Source organism: Psammomys obesus, unplaced genomic scaffold (genome assembly GCF_907164565.1).
Source record: "Psammomys obesus unplaced genomic scaffold, mPsaObe1.curated_primary_1811, whole genome shotgun sequence".
NCBI lineage: Eukaryota > Metazoa > Chordata > Mammalia > Rodentia > Muridae > Psammomys > Psammomys obesus.
Genome location: NW_026590405.1, coordinates 5987117 through 6006316, shown reverse-complemented (window position 1 = coordinate 6006316; position 19200 = coordinate 5987117). Strand labels below are relative to the sequence as shown.

General features: G+C 53.6%; 1 protein-coding gene across 13 annotated transcripts in view; it reads left to right on the top strand.

The window, feature by feature from the left end:
- Anks1a (ankyrin repeat and sterile alpha motif domain containing 1A) overlaps window positions 1-19200 on the top strand; it is a 152839-nt gene that overhangs the window by 78690 nt on the left and 54949 nt on the right. For all 13 annotated transcript variants that reach the window (XM_055606990.1, XM_055606986.1, XM_055606995.1 and 10 more), the window contains 3 exons: window positions 74-160; window positions 4540-4660; window positions 16857-17440. In XM_055606990.1, coding sequence (XP_055462965.1) covers window positions 74-160; window positions 4540-4660; window positions 16857-17440 — 792 coding nt within the window. The remainder of the gene's footprint in view (window positions 1-73; window positions 161-4539; window positions 4661-16856; window positions 17441-19200) is intronic.

Below are 19200 nucleotides of genomic sequence, written 5' to 3'. Positions count from 1 at the left end.
TAAAATAAGGGTAAACCAAAAAGACAAGTCCTTGGAGAAGAAGGACGGTAGAATATTTATTTTTCTTCTGCAGAGGGAACGTCCGCCGCCTCCTGCAAAGCCACCACCTGATGAAGAGGAGGAGGAGCGAGTAGATAAGAAGTACTTGACCGCCTCTGAGGTAGAGTTGGGGTTATCCCAGCAGTGACTTAGTGTTTGTTAGACGGCATTTGCGGGTGTTGCTTAAAGGAGGCTTTGTTTCCTCTCTTCTAAGGTTCTTTTTGTGTGAGTGTGTATATATGTGCCCCACACGCCTACCTGGTGCCTGTGGAGGCCAGATGAGGGCCTCAGGGCCCCTGGGACTGGAGTTAGAGATGGCTGCGAGCCACCGTGTGGTGCTGGGATTTGAGTCTGGGTCCTCCGGAAGAGCAGCCAGTTCTCTCAACTGCTGCGCCATCTCTCCAGTCCTGGGATTGAACCCGAGCCTTGTACATGCCGAGCAAGTGCTCTGTCTCTGAGTCACCCCCAGCCTCTTTTCTTCCGGGAAAGAGGGTTGTTGCATTTGTGTGTGAGTGTGAGGCATATACGTAAGTGTATACTGTAGGTGCCCGTGCGTGGTCAGGCCAGAGCTGGACTGTGGGTGCTTTTCTTCCTCTTCCTGCCGTGCCACACGGTAAGCCCGGCAGGCTAAGTCTGGCCTCCCCAATGGAACAATCTGACTTTCATTTTTACAGCTGTGTCGTGAGTTGACACAAGGAACCCCGTACCCTCACCCTGCCACTGCATGAGCAGTACCACAGTGTCGGTGCTCCCTTTCACCGCTTCCTGTAAAGGCTGTAGCTGAGGGCTGGAGAGGGGGCTCAGTAGTTAAGAGTGCTGGCTATTCTTCCAGAGGTCCTAAGTTCAATTCCCAGCAACCACATGGTGGCTCCCAACCATCTAGAGGGAGATCTGGTGCCCTCTTCTGGTGTGCAGGCCTGCGTGTAGGCAGAATGCTGTATAAATAATAAATAAATGAATGAATAAATCTTAAAAAGAAAAAAAAAAAGATTGTAGCTGACCATGAACCAGGTCACAAGTGACAGTTAAAAAAGATAGAGGCTTTGGGCCTGGATAATTTTGTTGTGTGATATTTATTTATTTGCAAGTTTATTAAATAATCAAGAATTAAATTAAAAATGAAAGGAGGCATATGCCAAAGGTGGGGAGGGAAGAGAAGGTTATTAGAAACCATCTACCATTTTAAAGAGTGTTTTACTATGGTACAGTGTGGGTCGGGGCCTGGGCTCTTTCCTCCCGCCGTGTGCTTCCAGGGCTGTCTCGCCTGGTGGGCTCTCTGTGGGGCTGGTCTTTTTGGCAACGCTCTCTACTGGCCTGGAGTCCTGATCAGCTGACCAGCATAGTTGGTCTGGGGAGGCCGTGCGAATGTGAGCTCTGAACCTGCCTGTTTTGTTTGCTGTTGTAATGGCTGCATGAGCACAGAGAAACAGCCTGAATCAAGGTTCTCTTAGTGATCCAGAAGGGTTTTAGAACTGTGTATTATGTGCCTGTCTGTCTGTCTGGGCATCACATCTGTGCCTGGTGTCCTGAGAGGTTACAGAGGCATGTGAGCCACTGCGGTGGGTGCTGGGGCCTGTGCTCTGGTCTTCTGCAGGGGCAGTGAGGCCTCCAACCCCACCGTCTTTGTTTCCAACTCTCTCAAAGCTTTCAGACTAAACCTCATACTGAGACACTGATGTCATTAAGCTTTAGGGCATTTTTATCTTGTTTGTGGTACAGGGAAGGGTAAGCCCAACACCTCTCTGGTTCTGAGGAAGCCAAACTTGACGGTTGTGTGTTCGTCAATCATGTGACCCAGTCTTTGACGGTGGGAGAGCTTATTCAAGTAATGATCCCATCCTGATGCCAGACATGAGACATCACACACACACACACACACACACACACACACACACACACACACACACACAGGAAAGCCTCATGATGGGCTGCCAGCTACCATAGAAGTAGCCATGCCCTGACATGGAGCTGCCCAGCCGCCCACACCCCAGCTGAATTCTCGAAGCCACAGTTGGGCGATGGCTATTCGAGATTCTTCTCTTCCCAAGCAGTGCTGCACGCCTTCAGCTTTGAGGAAGGGGAAGAAGATTTAGGAGTTGCCAGTAAAAAGCAGAATCCCTTCTGCTGAAAACCAGTTGTTGCCACAGTCTCTGTGACACAGGCTGCTGCTTCTGTGGGGGCAGGGATGGCGTATTGCTGCCTGTGAAGGTTTTAATCCCCTTGGTGGGGTCCAGAACAAGAGGAAATGAGCACCCTAGATTACTGTCTAGATCCAAGGAGGAGCACTTACTAGGTGTCTGAAAAGGGAAGGCAGTCCAGCTTGGATGGAGGGAAAATGAGGCCAGTCTGGATTAGAATCTGTCAAGCCATAGCTCTGCTGCAGACATTGAGTAGCCAAGGACAAGGTCCCTGGCCCTTCCTGAGTTTACAGGTGATGGGGCCAGAACCAGGTACTCTGGCTGTGACTGGTGTCCCAGCTGCAGTGGGTGATGGGTCTCTGCTCACATTTGTCCTACCTGATGGACTCATTCGCCACTGGAAGTCTGCCGTCCTGCCCTGGATTGTAGGCAGGTATCCGGGCTGTCAGTTCCCTTTCAGGTGAGCATGTCTGGGCCTGGGTGAGAACTCTTGCTGAGGCCAACAGGGAGGGAATCAAATTACCAGGGCAGAGCACAAACCTGCGGAGCACAAATTCCTGTTAGTAAAACCCGTGGTATTAAGTTGACTTGGTGTGAACTGCTTAATGGTCCCTCTTTGTTCCCTTAATTGTGTTCCTATGAAAACAGACCTGGAATAAATGATGCCCAGGGCTCCCAGAATAAAGGAGTCTTTAGCATCCAGATGGCTTGCGCCGTGGGGGTGCCCGCTGTGCTCTGCAGAGTTTTAGAGGGAGACCATTGTTCTGCCATCAGAGTGGCAGCCTAGCTAACAAACAGCCTGAGACTGGGAGCGCAGTCCTCTCTCACAGAGGGAGAGCTGTCCCCACAGAGGAGGACTCCGGTGCTTTCCCGGAGAGCAGGGAAAGGCGTCTGTGCTCAGAGGAGCTCTGCTAGTGGGGCCCGCTGCTCTGTGTGGGTGCCAGCACCCACGCTTCGCTCCCAGGCTGCACCTATCACCTCAAACAGCCCTGCAAGTTCTGGGCTCCGGCTTGATTGCTGTCGTGTGATTATTTGTAACTTGCCTTTAAAACACGTTGGCATCAGGGCAGATGACTAGAGTTATCAGAACCAGGATCCTGTGCTTCCACCATCTTGGCTCCAGTGCCATGGCTGGCCGCTGCCTAACTGAAGCCCTGTAGGTGTGGTTCCTGTGTGGGAGGCACTTCCCTGCTTGACCTTCTCAGTAGACAGAGCTGCTGTTTGCCCCCAGAAACTCCTGCCAGCTGCTGATTCTCAAGACTGTTAGTGGCAATCTGCAGTTACTTACTCGTGTGGTAGGAAGCTAGCTTTATGGGGGATCCATCCCCACAGCTCCTGGGAGCCTTGAAGAAGATAGTTACAAGCTGACTGTCATGGCACACGCCTTTAATCCTAGCCCTTGGGAGGCAGAAACAGGAGGATCTGCAAGTTTGACCAGCCTGGTCTACACAGCAAGTTTCAGGCTAGCCAGGAACAGAGCAAGGAGGATGGGGACAGGCCAGTTTGTTTTCAGTACCTGTGAAGTGTTGAGCAGCAGGAGCATTTTGTTTTCCGTTGAGGTGGACACTGGCCTTTTGGGTAGGATATGTGCATATCAGAGAAGCAGCATGGAGAAAGAGGACAAGTTACAGTGCAGCTTAAGTAACAGGTACTAGAAAAGTGTTCTCCACAGAAAACACTAGAAGGAGGAAAGGGGAGGGAAGTTAAGAGAGGCTTAGACTTTTTTTCTCTTTTTTGAAGGATTAAAAATGGGGCAAAAAAAAAAAAAAACAAAACAGAGGGAATGGTTTAGTTGGTCAGACTCTGAAGATTTCATATACAGGAATTATTTTAGGTTTTTCTCTTGCTATGGCAAAACACCTGAATCTGGGTACTTTATAAAGAAAAGAGTTTTATTTGGCGCACAGTTTGGAATGCCACAAATGAAGCAGTTCTATCCATTCATTAGCTTTTGGTGAGGGGAGTTTGAGCTGCTGTCACAGCATGGCAAGGGTGTGGCAGAGGGCAGTGCACTGGGCAGTGACTAAGGAGGTGCCAGGCTCACAGGGTAACAACCCTTTCCTGTGGTGCCACATAAGCTACAACTCAGGAGTGGATTTGTTAAGAGTGGCGAGCCTAGGGACCGCCCACCCAGCATGGCCCACCTCTTTCATGTCCTATTTCCCACCCTTGCTGCGCTGGGCATCAAGCATCCAGAATCCCCACTGGGGGATGAGCCAGAGCAGGCGAAGAACCAGAAAGGCGACTGTGAACCCACAGGGCCTGACTCCTTCCCTTGCCTCCTTTGTGCAACATAGTGGGGACTAGAGCTTTGTTGCATGCTGCCCGTGCCCAACGGGTTCTGGGTGTTCCTGTCTTGTAGGGCCTGGCTGTGAGACCCAGGATTCAGAGCAGCGCACCCCCCGAAGAGGAGGAGCACCCATACGAGCTGCTGCTTACAGCAGAGACCAAGAAGCTGGGGAGCACGGACGGAAGGACTAAAGGTATGCCTGCCTCACTCCCACAGCACAGGATAGGATGGTGGGTCGGGGGCATGGTGGGGTCTCAGGTCTCAGGGGAAGAGAGCCTTGTGGTCATTCTTGCCTTAGATGGATGGGGCACAAGCCTTGCACATGTGCAGCAGGGCAGGTTAGGGACCCGGGTGACAGCTGTGGGAGAGGGACAGGAAGCCGCACTGTGGAGGCTGGGCGCCGTGGAGTCTGATTGGAGCCTGCTGCGCTGGCCTAACACACTTGGTTGTTCGAGTCCTGACCTCGGGACCATGTGCTCTTTGTCAGGTCACGACAGTGACCTTAGTGCAGTAGGTGGTCACTGGGCCAGCGTGTGTTGTATGGGCAGCATCCTTCCGGATGTATTCCAGCCCTGCGGAGGCAGCGCGGGCAGCAAGCTGAGTGTGGGCCACGTGTCCGAGGGGCCTCACCCGCCCTAGATCCCCACGGGCCACGAGTCCCTCCACCGTGCACGCCTGGTGTCCTGTCTTCCGTCAGCTCGCAGTCCCCAAGTGCTCGGAAAGGTGCTCTTTCTTCAAGTCCGCTCTCTTACCTCGGCCACATATGCCGCCGCCGCCGCCTGCCCTGCTCAGAGGTCTCCCCTGGGCACAGAGGAGGGTTTTGCACATATTCTCAGTGGTTATTTTGAGTCGTGTGGTTTCCATTTGGAGACCTAGAGGTTACTAGAGTTCAACGCAGTAAAGTCCGCCGGTGTCATACAGGCTGAGCTTCTGCAGAAGGACCAGGTAACTGCCCACAGTGACCAAAACGGGGAGCTGACTGAGCACCGCGCAGTTTCCTCCATCCCTCTGTGTCCCCTTGCGGCTGCCCTGGCGACAGTGCCTCTGAGGTCTGCGCAGTGACTGCCTTCCCCAGAATGCTCTGTGAGTGGGGTGCTTCAGTGTGCACCTCCGGCTTTGCCCAGGGCGTTTGAGAGCCGTCGGTGCTGCATTGTCTGCCGTTGCTCCTATATAGAGGTGTGCCGAGGTCTGTCCGTTCCCCTCCCGGGATGGTCAGTCAGTTGCGGTTTCTGACAGTTGCAGGTAAAACTGCTGTATGTTTCCGTACAGCTTTCCGTGTAGACACACAGGTCCTCGTTCACCGGGGAAACACATCCACTTAGGACAAAGGTTCTGGGTCTCGGCAGAGCGCTCTTCTCGGCCGCTCAGCCACTGTGCCGAGTGCCGCAGCATCCCGGGCCCCGTGCAGGGAGGGTGCTGGCCCCCCGGGCCTCTGGGCCTCCGCCATCCTAGCAGAGCTGTGCCTTTCCCGGCCGAGCGTCTGCCACACGCTGCTGCTCATTCCAAAAGAGGGCGTCTCTCTCCGTTTCTGAGCTGTGAGATTAGGTGTGCTTTTGACCCAAGTTCTTCTTTGTCTTTTTGAGACAAGGTGTAGCCCAGGCTGACCTCAAACTCATGGCAGGCCTCCTGTCTCAGCAGGAGCACTGTGATTACATATGTGGGCCACCACACCCGGCCTGTTAAAATTAGTGTGTTTTTTATTGTTTTGAACATTTTGTTTTTGTTTCTAAGATCTTGAGACAGGATCTTACTGTTATAGCCCAAGTTGGCCTTGGACTCTCAGTGGTTCCCCTGCCTCAACCTTGCAAGTTCTAGTTAGACCTGTGCTGACAACTTTTTTTGTTGAATGTGCTTTTCTCTTAATTTATGGCCATCTTTACAGTAGCTTTTGAGATCTTAAATTTTGGAGAAGTTCAATTTTTCCTTATGTCAATTTGTCATCATGTCATAAGCCATGTTTTTTTTGGTATGTGGGGGGGGCATGGGGCTTGTATGGGTGTGTATGGGTATTTGGGGTATTTTGTGAATGGGTGCGTGCTGTGTATGTGTGTGTAGTGTGTGTGTGTGGATGGGGTGTATGGATGGGGTATGTGGGTGGGTGTGTGTGGATGGGGGGTGTTGGGGGGGTGTATGTGTGTATTTCGATGGGTATGGGGTGTGTGTATGTGTGTGTGTGTGTGTGTATGTGTATGGATGGGGTGTGTGGGTGTATGTGGGTATGGATGTATGTGTGTGTGTGGATGTGTACGGATGGAGTATGTGGGGGGGTGTGTGTATATGGATGGGTATGGGGTGTGTGTGTGTGTGTGTGTGTGTGTGTGTGTGTGTGTGTGTATGGATGGGTGGGGGGTACCTGTCTTGCATGTCCATGTGTGTGTGGGTTGGTTGCAAAGTCTGGAGTTTGCTGTCAAGTGTCTTCCTCAGTTGTTTTCTAATTTATTTACTTACTTTTAAGACAGGGTCTCACTGTGTAGATCAGGTTGGCCTTGAGCACACAGAGATCCCTGTCTCTGACTAAAGCCTGCACCACCATGCAGGACCTGTCTTGTGTTTGAACTAGGCTGGCTGCCAGCGAACCTTTGGGGCGCCCCTGGCCGTGCTCCTCCCCCAGCTGGTGCTGTAGCCGCACACAGCGCACTTGGTGGGTGCTCAGGACTCTACCTCAGCCTCACGCAGCAGGCATGTTCCAGCTGAGCCATCTCCAGCCCCACGGTGGGTTTTTCTGTTCCTCCTTCTAGACATTTTCCAGCGGTAGGTTCTGTACTTAAGGACATGTTCCATTTTGAGGTGACTTTTAAGTGTGCAGATCCCGCTGTGCCGGCACCTTGTCGTTGAATTGTCTTTGCAATGTCACTGTTCCTCCAGAAGTGTCTTGAGTATTCTGACTCTTTAGTCTCGCTGTTCACACTCAGAGCATTGATTTCCGTCCCTGATCGCACTGGTGTGTGTGGGTTGGTGCTGAGCCTGCAGTTCGGGAAGCTCTATTGTCTTGTCCGGGTAAGCCCTGTGAGTTCCTTCTTAACCTAGAGAAGGCCTGGTTCAGGGCCTGCTCTGGAGCTGAAACCACATGAGCCAAGCAAAGCTGTTCACGCCTCTAATCCCAGTACTCTGGACACTGAGGCAGGGGGACTACTGTGAGCTCCAGAATTGAAGGCTAGGTGAGACTACAGGGAGCCCTTTTCTAAAAAGACCATGGGAATTAGGTAGGCATGGCAGAGGCAGGGGCAGGTGGATCTATGTGAGTTCAAGGCCAGCCTGGTCTACAAAGTCCAGGACAGCCAGGGCTATACAGAGAAACCCTGTCTCAACAAAAAAAAAAAAATCATGGATATTACCTCTGTGGAAAAAGGGCAATGCATTTGAAGACAGAGTGTTCTTTCAGGGGCCTCATGTGATGGCCACGCTAGCCAGCTCAGCCTTTCAAGTAAAGGGAAGGAAGACAGAGGGCTGTCTCCTGGCTGCCAGATGTCCTTTTCTCCCCAGCTCAGGAGTTTCCCAGCTCCTGGGAGCTTGGAAGGAGGGCTTACACTCGCTTACACTCTCATGCCGGCCCCTTGCTTCCTGCTGCACTGCCCTGTCCGGCTGCTGAGAGTGAGTGCTGTGGGCAGCGTGTTTAATTGAACCATAGTGTGTGGCACCCTGCCCGCAGGCTGGCCCTCTGGCATGGCTCACTGGAACTTTCACACAAGGGTGAGGCATTAGCTATGAAAATGGGCCTGCTGGTTTCTCAGAAGCCCTGACTGTCCTGTCAGTGAGCAGAACCTGCTGGCCCAGAAGTGAGGCAGTCAGCAGCCTACCACCATAGGTTTAGTGGCGACCCGTCCTCCTTCCTTCTCCATTGGCGTCATTGGCGTCATTGGCGTCACTAGCATCTGCAGCTTTTCTGAGCTAACCGATCTGTTTCCACAGGTAAAGTTTGTCAGTGTTGACGAGGGGGAGCTTGGCCCTGCCTCAGCCTGTAGTGCACTGGGGAACAGGAGGTGCACCAGCCTTCTTGCAGAAGCAGGGAAAGAAAGCCATACACTTAACCACAGAGCTCTGTGAGAGGGAGGTCAGGAACTTGTAAGTAGCCTGACAGTCAGTGATTAGAAAAAGTGCTAAGAAACCATGTGTGAGAAGCAGCTAAGTGCCACCACCCCTGTGTGTGTGCACACACGTGTGCCTGCAGAATTGTTGGGGAAGTTTGGAGTTCCAGAGTCAGACACTTTCGGGGAAGCACAGCGTGCAGACAGAAACGGCTCAGTCACACTGGCCCTGTGTTTGACCCTTTGAATCACAGAGGGTCCCTACTTGTCTAAAACTGGCCCTCAGTCTCGGAGAACAAGAGTGCTGAGCCTACCACAGCACGAGAGACTTTCAGCAGAAATGTTGTTCATGCCCACAGAGATGGAAAAACCCAGCCACAGGAGAAAGCTTTTGCAGATTCATGAGGCAGAAAATGCATGCGCCCGGAAAGGTACCAGGCCCACAGGGCATTATGATTGTTTTAGGCAAGTAGGGGGTCCTCTGCGGTTCAGATTGTCTAAACTTGGGGCCAGCGTGACAGAGCCGTTTCTGTCTGCTCGCTGTGCTTCCGAAGCAGTGTCTGATTCTGTGCACCGGACCCCTCAGAATCGCAGTGACAGGGTTCCAGGTTCCAGGTTCCACAGCACATAGGAGAGCAGCCAGGAGCTGTGGTAGTCACCATGTCCTCAGCCCTCTGAGCAGCGCTGAGCAGCGCTGGCGGGGCCGAGGGCAGCGGGGCCTGTGAACGCCACACAGGGTAATGCTGCCAGGTGTTCAGGCTCTCCACACGCGGCCGAGGGGGTGTTCCTGAGAGCCATGCTGGAGCAAGAAGACTCTGCTCCGAGGGGAGCGACCTGCTCCCTGCAGTTCGCCTCTGCTCCTGTGGCCTGGGTGACCTCTAGGAGCCTGGTCTCCTGTGCACGGCATAACGCCGCTGCTGCTGGTCTAGCTGGAGTTCAGAGAGAAAATAGTGCCCACGTTCAGTCCATGTTCAATCCCTGTCTACCTGAAGGTCCAGGCTGGCTTTTCACGGCAAAAGCCTGCATGCCTGCGTTTGTAAACCAGCAGCTTCGCCATGACTCTCACAGGCAGCAGTTTTTCCCTACCTCTGACTGAGGCTCCTGACAAAGCCAGGCCTGCAGCTGCCTCCCTCCTCCTGCTGCTGGGATTTAGAACAGCTCACTCTCCCTGACCCCGTGAGCCTCGTGAGTGTCGGGCCTGTATCTTCTTCCACAAAATGTTTTGACAGCTCTTTATATATATGGACATGTGTGATAAATACAGAAAATAGATGAAAGGTGAAAGGGGGCAGGGTATGTTAAATTCACATAGAAATGGTTTGTTGTTTGTTTTTTTTTTTTTTTAAGCAATTTGATGTTCAAAAGTGAAACAAATTATGCTCACTAAGAGATCAGAGCTAGCTCTATGAAGAGAGTGCCTGAGCCAGGCCCTGAAATAGAGAATTCAACTTGATTGGCAGGCCTGGGAAGGGCGGTGAGCAGAGGTTCAGGCAGGGGTGTGGCACCCAAGAGTGGGTGGAGGGAGGAGGTGGAGACCCGCCCGGAGCATGGCCAGACTCCAGTGTGGCTGGAACAAAGAGAACTTGTCGCTGAGTGCTGATCTCAAATGTCAGTCTTTACTCCAGAGACACAGTGGCATTGTTGAAATCTTCAGAGTGGGGTGGCAGCATGGAAGCCACACTTTCAAAGGGGAGGGCTGGGGAGCCTTAGCTTGGGAAAGGCTGGAGGCAGGAATATCTTACAGCCAGGAATCTTCATGAGTCTCATGGTAACTATTACCTGTCCTGAAGGGACGGGAGCAAGTTAGGGACGAGGAAGGGGTGGGGTGACAGGAGGTGCTGCCAGGTGTGATCGAGCAAGGGGCAGGTGCTGAGGGTGATTCTGAGGCTTCCAGCCTGGCTCAGGAAGTAGTGTGTAGCCAGTGCAAATGGGGAATTGGGAAGGCCATGGTTGAGGAAGGATGCTAAGTCTCAGTTGAGTGTTCTGTGTTCTAGGAGGAAATGTGTGGCTATACCCAGAACACCCGGAAACAGGGGCCTGACGATTAGGAGAGACACCAAGATCATAAGCTCAGCCCGAGAGGGAGGACCTGGGAAGATTCGGGGAGCTGAAAAATGCTGCAGAAATGAACACAGGGCTGGGTGGGAGTTCGTTTTGGGGGACCTGTTGCTTCCTGTTATTCACAGCCCAGGTGGCTGTTCACTTTCAAGCTATTAGCATGGGAAGGAGAAAGCATTTTAAAGATAGTCCCCCAAAGCTGAGGGCACCTCCTTAGTGGTGAGGTATGCTGAGGAGGTGGCACATTTGAAAAGAACAGCCTTAAAAGCTGGCTGTGGGGAGCCACCACAGGGGAGCCACAAGTTTCAGAGCTGCCTGGACAGCAGGCAGAAGCTGCCCTAAGCAGCAGCTGCAGCCTTTATCCCAGATGCCTAGAAATTCCAGGCCAAAGAAGAGAGAAAAATGAGCACAGGGACACCATTAACAGTGTCTACACAAAGACTAGGGAAAGTGTTGGGTGATTGGATGGCCACTGGCAAACCCTAATGGGGCCAGTGCCTCTCTGAGACATGTGGGGAGAAGTGAAAGTCTCTGGATTTCCTTCGTCATGGGACAGAGTGGAGCAGTTACAGCTTTTGCTGCAGTCTTCTCGGGGGACCGTGCCACGTCCTCCAGAAGGAGCTGTGGGTAAAGGGCATGGCTTGGAAGAATAGAAGAGACAGTTGCTGTGATGGAAACAACATCGTTTTCAGGAAAGAATTAAGATGGCCAGGCCAGTTGCAGGGCCTGGCGTTTGGGCTCTTGCTCACCCCTGTTTGGTTGTGGCCTTCAAAGTCATTGGTTCTTGAATCTTTAGCCGTGCCAGTGGTCGTTGGGAATTCTAAGGCACCACGGACAAAGAGAACAGAGCTTCCTAAAGGGAAGCCGTGGGAGCAGAGCCTACTGAGGACGCCCAGGGAGCCAAAGGGTGGGATGAATCTTCGAAGGAGTTTCTGAGTTGTTTCTTGAGGCTCAACAGGCTCAGCATGGCAGCAGCTGCAGAAGAGAAAGCAAATGGTTACAAATACCCAACATTGGAACTGGCCAAGTGCCAAGGGAGCAGAGAGGGCTGGGTGCAGTTAAAGTAGCGCTCGGGAGGGTGTCACAGCAGGGACACCTCATCCAGACAAGGCCAGTAATGGGAAGGGTAGGGGGATCTGAGGGGCAGAGGGCTAGTGACAGCATGGAGCAACTGGGGAGCTGACCAGGACCAGGTGTGGGGCAGTCTTAAGCCCCAGGGTTGGGCCATCCCCATGGGTACCCAGAACCAAGTCTCAAGCTGCTGGACTTCCAGCATTTGGCTTTTTTTGGCCTGCTTTCAGGACCACTTGGAAGAAACCATCCCCATCAGAGTCTGGAAAGCAAACCAGCCTCTGCATAGGGTGTTGTGCAGAGGAGTTTGGGAATGGCTCTCCATCAAGAATGACAAAGATGGCAGCAGCTCCCTGTGCTAAGTGCCTGCTGAGAGTGGCACCATGCCGGGTCATCTCCCCTGCTCACCTCATGTGTGTAACCCAAGACTCAGCCTCAGGGTAGGAGGGGAAGAGCTGATTGGTGGTCAAGCTAGCACTTAAGCCCTAGTCCACTGGGCCAGACCCAGTTTAACCAGGAGACTAGAATCATTTCGTCAGAAACCCTGATGAATCACAGACCTGGGAGGGGCCACGGAGACAGTGAAGTAATCACAGATTCACACCCGAGTGTCTCTCACAGCCCTCCTCATGCATCCCAGCTGTACTGAAAAAGGGAAAATCGCTGGGATGGACTGTTGCCTGGACCTCTTGAGTCCCCACTCCATGGCTGTTCTGTCTCAGGTTCCTTGGAATGGAACAGACTCTTTCAGCTCATGCTCTGTAGTAGTGAGCATGTCACCTAGTCAGGACCTTTGTCCTGGAGAAAGCATGTGCCCTCCAAAAACAGTACACCCCTGTGCTGGGGCTGCTGGGCACACGTGGTGTGGGGCACTGTCCACCGTGACTGGGCACTCAGCCCTAGTTCTCAGGACAGAAAGCAGGACAGTGTGATGGCCTGCTCAAGCTAGCTCCTCATGGCAGTTTTCAGTTGAAACACCTTGTTGGAGTGGGCAGAGATGACTGACTGGACATGCGCAAATAATAAAACGTTGTTATTCCAGACTCCTTGAGACCCTGCAGAGCATCAGGGTAGTTAATACACAGCACGGGAGACCCCTGCCTCCACAGCTCTCAAGGGAGGGGCACCAGCCCCAGAGTGAGGAGGTATCAGAAGTTGCGGAGCTGGGAATTAGCCTGCTGTCCTGGCAGGGAGAGTGGGGGGGGGGGGGGGGGGCGGCTGCCTCCCTGTGCCCTTCCTCTGTCTCTGGAAGGACTACCTGTGGGCCATTGGTGAAGGAGGCACTGCTCTGGGCGGGATTTGGGTGTCTGCTTCCCGGGACATGCCTGCTTCTCTCCTTCCGAGCCTAGCTAGAGCCCACCATCCCGAGAAGCCTCCGGGCTCAGCCCAGCCCCCGGGCATCGGGCTTTGCATTCCCTTTCTGCACTTGTCTTCCTTCCTGCTCTGAGGCAGGCATGGCTCCTTCATCTTCGTATCACCTGGACGTGCCTGTGAAGGCAGACACGTGTACACTTCCTGAGAGTGAGTGAGGGCAGGTGGGCCCTTGGTATTGCCTCCGAGCTTCAGGCTTCAGCCTTCTTTTTACATCTCCGCTTCTTCCTCCATTGTCGGGATCTGAGAATGAGGAAGACAACAGATGGTCACAAGGACTTTTCCTTTTTGGAGGTGTTTCATGTGTGGCATCTTTGCTGATCTTTGTGGGGGTCAGGAGTGGTCTCACCTGTAAGCAGTCTCTGGAGCTGTGGTGGCAGATAGTGTCAGCATCTCCCGGGCATGGATCTAAGCACTTCCCATGCACAGCTTAATTCTCTCAGAAGTCTGTAAAGCTGTGGTAATAATACACAAAGATAACACATAACTGGTGTAGGAGTTCTTTTATGATTCTCTATCACATTGGTAATAAGCCGCATGAACAGGAGGAAACCATCAGGAACCAGGCATGGCGGCACACGCTCAAGTCACCCCAGCATTTGGAAGGTGGAGAAGAATGGCAGCAAACTCATGGCACCTGGGTATGCAGCAGGATCTGGGGCACAAGCTGGGCACTGAGTAGTTATTTTCCATCTATTCTTTTGTGCAGGGATATCTTAAATATGTTCCTTTCTTGATTCTTTTCTGAGACAGACTCGTTATGTATCCTGACTGGCCTTGAGTTCAGAGCAGTCCTCCTGTCTCAGAATCCTGAATTGAATTATAGACTTGAGCCATGTGGTGGTTTAAATGAGATGTTCTCCATAGCCTTCGACGTTGAGTGCTTGGTCCCAATTGGTGGCACAATTTGGGGAGCTTAGTAGGGATGGCTTTGTTGGGGGAGGTGTGGCACTCGGGGTTAGCTTTGAAAGTTTAGCATTCCCACCATGGTCTCCAGTTCACTCTGTCTTCTCAGTGCTCGTGGCTCAGGCTGTGAGCCCTCGGCTGCTTCTTTTAGTTACTTCAGTCATGGTGTGTTTTGTTTTATTCCGGCAATAGAAAAGTCACGTAAGCCGCCGTGCTTTGGTTAGGTACAGTTTAAGGGACAGGCAACACACCAGCTTAATGAGATCCCGATTGTAGCCATCGTCTCGGACTGACGACGGTTCTAGTCTCAGCACTTAGCAGCAGGACAGCAAGTTTGAAGCCAGTCTGGACTATGGAGTTCTAAGCTAGCCAGGGCTACCTAGCAAGACCTTATCCACAAATAGGCGGGAGAGGGTCAGACAGACACGGTAATAATGTTCCTGTGCCTGAGTGAACTCTTCAGGTGCAGAGGTCTGTCCTGGGGAAGATACGTAACTGGCTGTTTGCAGGGTATACTTTCCGTGACTCACAGAGGCCCTTCCCCCAACAGATCTCCGTCCTGTACAAGCACCAACCCCTTCTCTCTACCCACAGCCTTCCCCTGGCATCTCTCTGGTATTGAGCCCTTGGCATCTCCCCCCCATTCTTCATTGATGGCTGGCATGAATGAGGCTGTTTGAAGGCCTCCATTGTCAACCCCACTGGCAGCCAGAACATTCTCTTGCTTGGCTTTTGAGGCCCAGTTAGGATGAGCCAGGCAGTCCCCAGTTCTGGGCAGAGTTTTCCTTCTGTCGCTTCTTCGCCACCCACAAATGGTTAATGAAGATCCTGGAAGCTGATGCAACCCAGGTCCCTTCCTGAATGCCAACAGGGACAGCGCCACTTGGGCAGGAGCTTCGGACAGTCGGAGAATCTGCTGCCATGAGCCTCTCTGAGGAAAGCCCTGCTGGCCTGAGCCTCCGATGGAGGGTCGTGGGTGGCCTTCTCTGTGGCCTCAACATATAGAATGACCAAGCAGCTTTGTTCTGATAACCTGCTGCTGTAGTGGCCGTTTGCAGCGGTAAAGTCACAGCTTCCTCAGGCCACAGTTATGCTGAATGGAACTCGCTCTCTCACTTTTTTTCTGGAGAACTCATTCAAATTGTTCATACCTTGTGCATTGCTCAGGACAGGGACCTGACAGTATAAAAGTCCCAGAGTGCTCAGATGTAAAGATCGGAGGCCCTGAAGTCCATACTTCTGGCTTCCGTGGGTGAGTAATCAGAGCCATAGTGAGTGAGCCGGCTGCCCCTCCTCCACCCTGCAGGCTTGCCCAGAACTGAGTGGTGCCCGGCCCCCGAAGCATGCTGGTTGTTGGTCCACAGGGGCCTTCTCAGAAGCAGCAGCACTATGAGACCTGACGTCTCTCTGGGGAGCTGTTTTAGCACCTCAGGTCTGTGTTGTCTGCACCCCTTCTCCCCACCAGCCCACTATGTCGTGTACAGGCCCCCCTAAGGGCTGAGCAGCTGCCAGTGTATGAGCACAAGGAGCCGGGGGTGGGGGTGCACTCTGCGGCAAAAGAACACCAGGCAGCACTGTGTGACGCCCAAGGGACAGGTGCCATCACCGCACGTGGGGACTGGGATTCTCATCACTGTTGTCACATGCAGTGTTAGATGCAGAGGCTCAGCAAGAGGATCTGTCACCACAACTAAGGCCACCCAGCGGGAGAGAAACAGCCAGCTCCTCTTCCCAGATGGACATTTGCCCAGCTGCCTTGGGCAGAGCCAGCCACACCGGGGACCACAGACAGCTCACCTGTGGAAACAGAGAACCACACTCGGTTCTGTGGTGCCCCAGCCTACGAACAGTCCTTGGGCCCTTGGGAAGCACCGGGGAATTGTTTGGCTCCGTACATGGAGAATAGGTGCTACGCAGAGAGAATGCACCTGAACGTTAGCTTTGGGAGTGGCCGACTGTGGGTATGCTGTCGCCTGTGCTGACAGCACAGGTGAAAATCCAGGCCTGAGTTCCCACAGGGTGTCCCAGGACGGCACTGCTGTGAGATACGGACTAGGCCGATTATTTCCGCTACTTCAGAGCAGGAGTTTTGGAGAGTGTGGTAGAAGTTGGCCCCAGGATCTAGCAGTCTCAGATTTCCAGGGTGTAAGGGAGGCCTCCAGGGAACAGCAGCTGTCTCCCGGCCTGACACACTAGACCGTTTCCTTTTCCAGTGGATCAGCTAAGGTTAAACTTAAACAAATAAGAGCAGCTGGGAGGCCTTGGCAGGAGTGAGGCGCACACATTCTCAAAAAAAAAAAAAAGAAAAAGAAAAAAGAAAAGGGAAAAGCCTGTTCCCGAGGAAGGATGGACTGAGGCGTGGATGTGGATCTGAGTGGCCTGAGGAGAAAGGAAACAGTCACTTCCCCGCTGTTCTGTTTTGCACTCTCAGTTAAGGAATTCCAGAAGTTGCAGGTTGCGATCATGACCTCTCTTTTCCCCTCGGAGCTGCCTGCCAGAGGAAGGGAGGGCGGGCGCTTCTGAATAACACTGTGGCCTTTCTGGAAATGTATCCACAGTCCCTGGAGTCACTCTTGCTGGCTCACTCTCACTGTCCCTCGTTCTGTCCTTACTCTGTCCTTACGTGTGTCCTTTCTGTCCGTACTTAGCACTTCTCGCCTTATATAGCAAGGTCTGGCTGTTAATGTTAACAGAGATCTAACAAGAGGGCGGCTGCCAGACAGCAGTAAGCAGGCCAGTGTTTGGAATTTCATAAATGCTCTAACTTTGGGCACAAACTGAACATGAACAATATGAAACTGTTTCCCTCCTTCCTCTCTCGTCTCCTCTCCCTCCCCTCAGCCTGCATAACCCCTTTCTTCCTCTCTGTTGGGAACTCGGCTCTGCCATCACGCGCCGCATAGGACCTCTGTTGGGTTTGCCACGTTTAATTTTTCATTTCTCTTTGTCCACTTCAAGACCACAGGCAGAGCGGCAGCCGGAGCCAGGACTCTGCGGAGGGGCAGGACGGGCAGGTCCCGGAGCAGTTCTCCGGTCTCCTTCACGGCTCCTCCCCAGTGTGTGAGGTGGGGCAGGACCCGTTCCAGCTGCTAAGTGCCCCCAGCCAGAACCACCCCGAGTGCCCCCAGCAGGACACCTGCCACGAGGCCAGCATGCAGCTAGAGGAGCTGGCCGTGCAAGGCGCTGGAACTCCGCAGCCGGGCGCCCTGGACCAAAGCGAGAGAGTGGGCTTGCCGGCAGGCCTACCCGCCCCGGCCAGCAGAGCACACTTGGCCGCGTTGACTCACACACTCCCTCTGCACCCCGCCGCCGCCGAGGAAGAAGAAGACAGGAGCGGGGCCAGAAGCCGAGCCCCTCCCACCAGCAAGCCCAAAGCTGAGCTCAAGCTCAGCCGCAGTCTGTCTAAGTCTGACTCTGACCTCTTGACCTGCTCCCCCACGGACGACACCACGATGGGGAGTCGCAGCGAGTCCCTGTCCAACTGCAGCCTCGGGAAGAAAAGGCTCGAGAAGTCGCCTTCCTTTGCCTCGGAGTGGGATGAGGTAAGTCTGTCGTGATGTCACACTCACAGAGCTCGGTCCTGGCCGGCCTGGCTGTGGCCCACCCCAGCTTCCCGTGTGTGGGCTTCTGGGACCAGGATCTGGGCCAGGGCCACCCCATCCCTGAGCACTGTGCCAGGAGTATTTCTAACGATAGTGACTGTGGCAGGCTCCAAGGAGCCCAGGTCCCAGAGGACAGGTCCCCAATAGTTAAACCTGAGGGTGGAGGCCCAGCAGAGCAGGGCTGAGGGAGGGACAGTTCCTAGAAATGACATGTGTTTGGAAACATTTGGAACCCATCTGCCTGTCTCACTCTGGAGTTACTTCAGACGAGCCATGGCACTTCCTGCGAGTCCTTGGAGAGGCAGAGGGAAAACCAGGCTTAGCAGGGCAGCAGGTGTGGGGGTGGGGAGCACTTGGGAAGAAGCTGCTGTGGGGTTCTGGGGGAGGGTGGTCTGTTCGGGCTTCCTCCTGGCTGTTCTTGCCGTGTTCCTGAGGCCCAGAAGCCTCTCCCAGCAGATGCATGCACCCCATCCCGCATTCCCAGCTTGGTGAGGCTCATGAAGTGAGACTGGTGAGGAGAGAGTGTTTTCAGGGTGAGACCTAGAGTTCTTTACTGTTGAGACTGAAGAGGCCGATAGAAACAGACTATTTCCCAGAGGCCTTTGGGGTGTCTTACGGGGAGAACATGTGTCTGAAAGATTGGGAACTACGCTGGGAATGTTCCCGTGCCCGCCTCACGAGCTGCGTGCCGGGACAGAGCTGCCTTTGAAGTGGACTCCGTCTGTCTCCCAGGAACAATCTTGGGATACACTTAGCTCTCTGACAGGAGGGGACAGTGCAGCTGCCGTGGGCATGTGAACATTCTGTAACCATGCCCAGCCCAGCTGGAGGAGGTTGCCGCTGAAGAGTTATGTAAACCAGTGTGGGACAGGGTGGGGCAGCTCCTGCCGCCCCTTCTCTCCAGATAAGGCCCAGCTTAGGGCTGTTTAGGCAGAGTCAGGAATCCCGGCAAGAGAATCTTCATTGCTTAGTCAAAGCCTCGGTGGACCTGTTGCAGAGGGGTGCTGGGCACTAGAGGGAAATCACGGTGCGAGGTTTCTCCTGGGCCCCCGAGGAGATTGCCCTGCAGAGTGTGTGTGCGGGTGCCCCTCGGCACGTCTTCAGGGTCACACAGGAGTGGGGTGGAGACAGAGTCAGGAGCAGTAAGCAGGAGGCACACTGTGAGAGAGCTCTTCCAGAAAGACGATGGAGACGCAGAATGACATGGAATTAAGCAGCTAGTGAGCCCTTTGGCTCAAACCAGCTTGAGGCTGACACAGTGAAGAGACAACATGAGCAGACAGTTGCTGGAGCAGGGAAAGGTCGGGTCCCTAGAGTGTGCAGCTGTGGACGGGGCAAGAAGGCAGGGTAGGAAGTGGACTTGGGACCAAACAGAAAGCCCTGGAGGGGAGAGTACTCCAGAACTGCCCTGATGTGCTGGAAGGCAGCCTGGCTGGTGTGAGCCCTTCTTCATGGCTCCCTCTCCGAGGTGCCCTGAGACGTCCGTAATTCTGGGCGAGCATGTTTCCACTCTGCTCAGGTGTGGTGTTCCAGGCAGTCTTACGTGTTTGCACCTTGTGTTTGCTCCTGGAGAAGAAATCGGGTCACCGCAGCCTCTTACTCTCCGGTTTTCTCTGCCATACAATGCTTCCTGTGCCTTTACCATCTCTGCAGGTGTGTGTGTGTGTGTGTGTGTGTGTGTGTGTGTGTGTGTGTGTGTG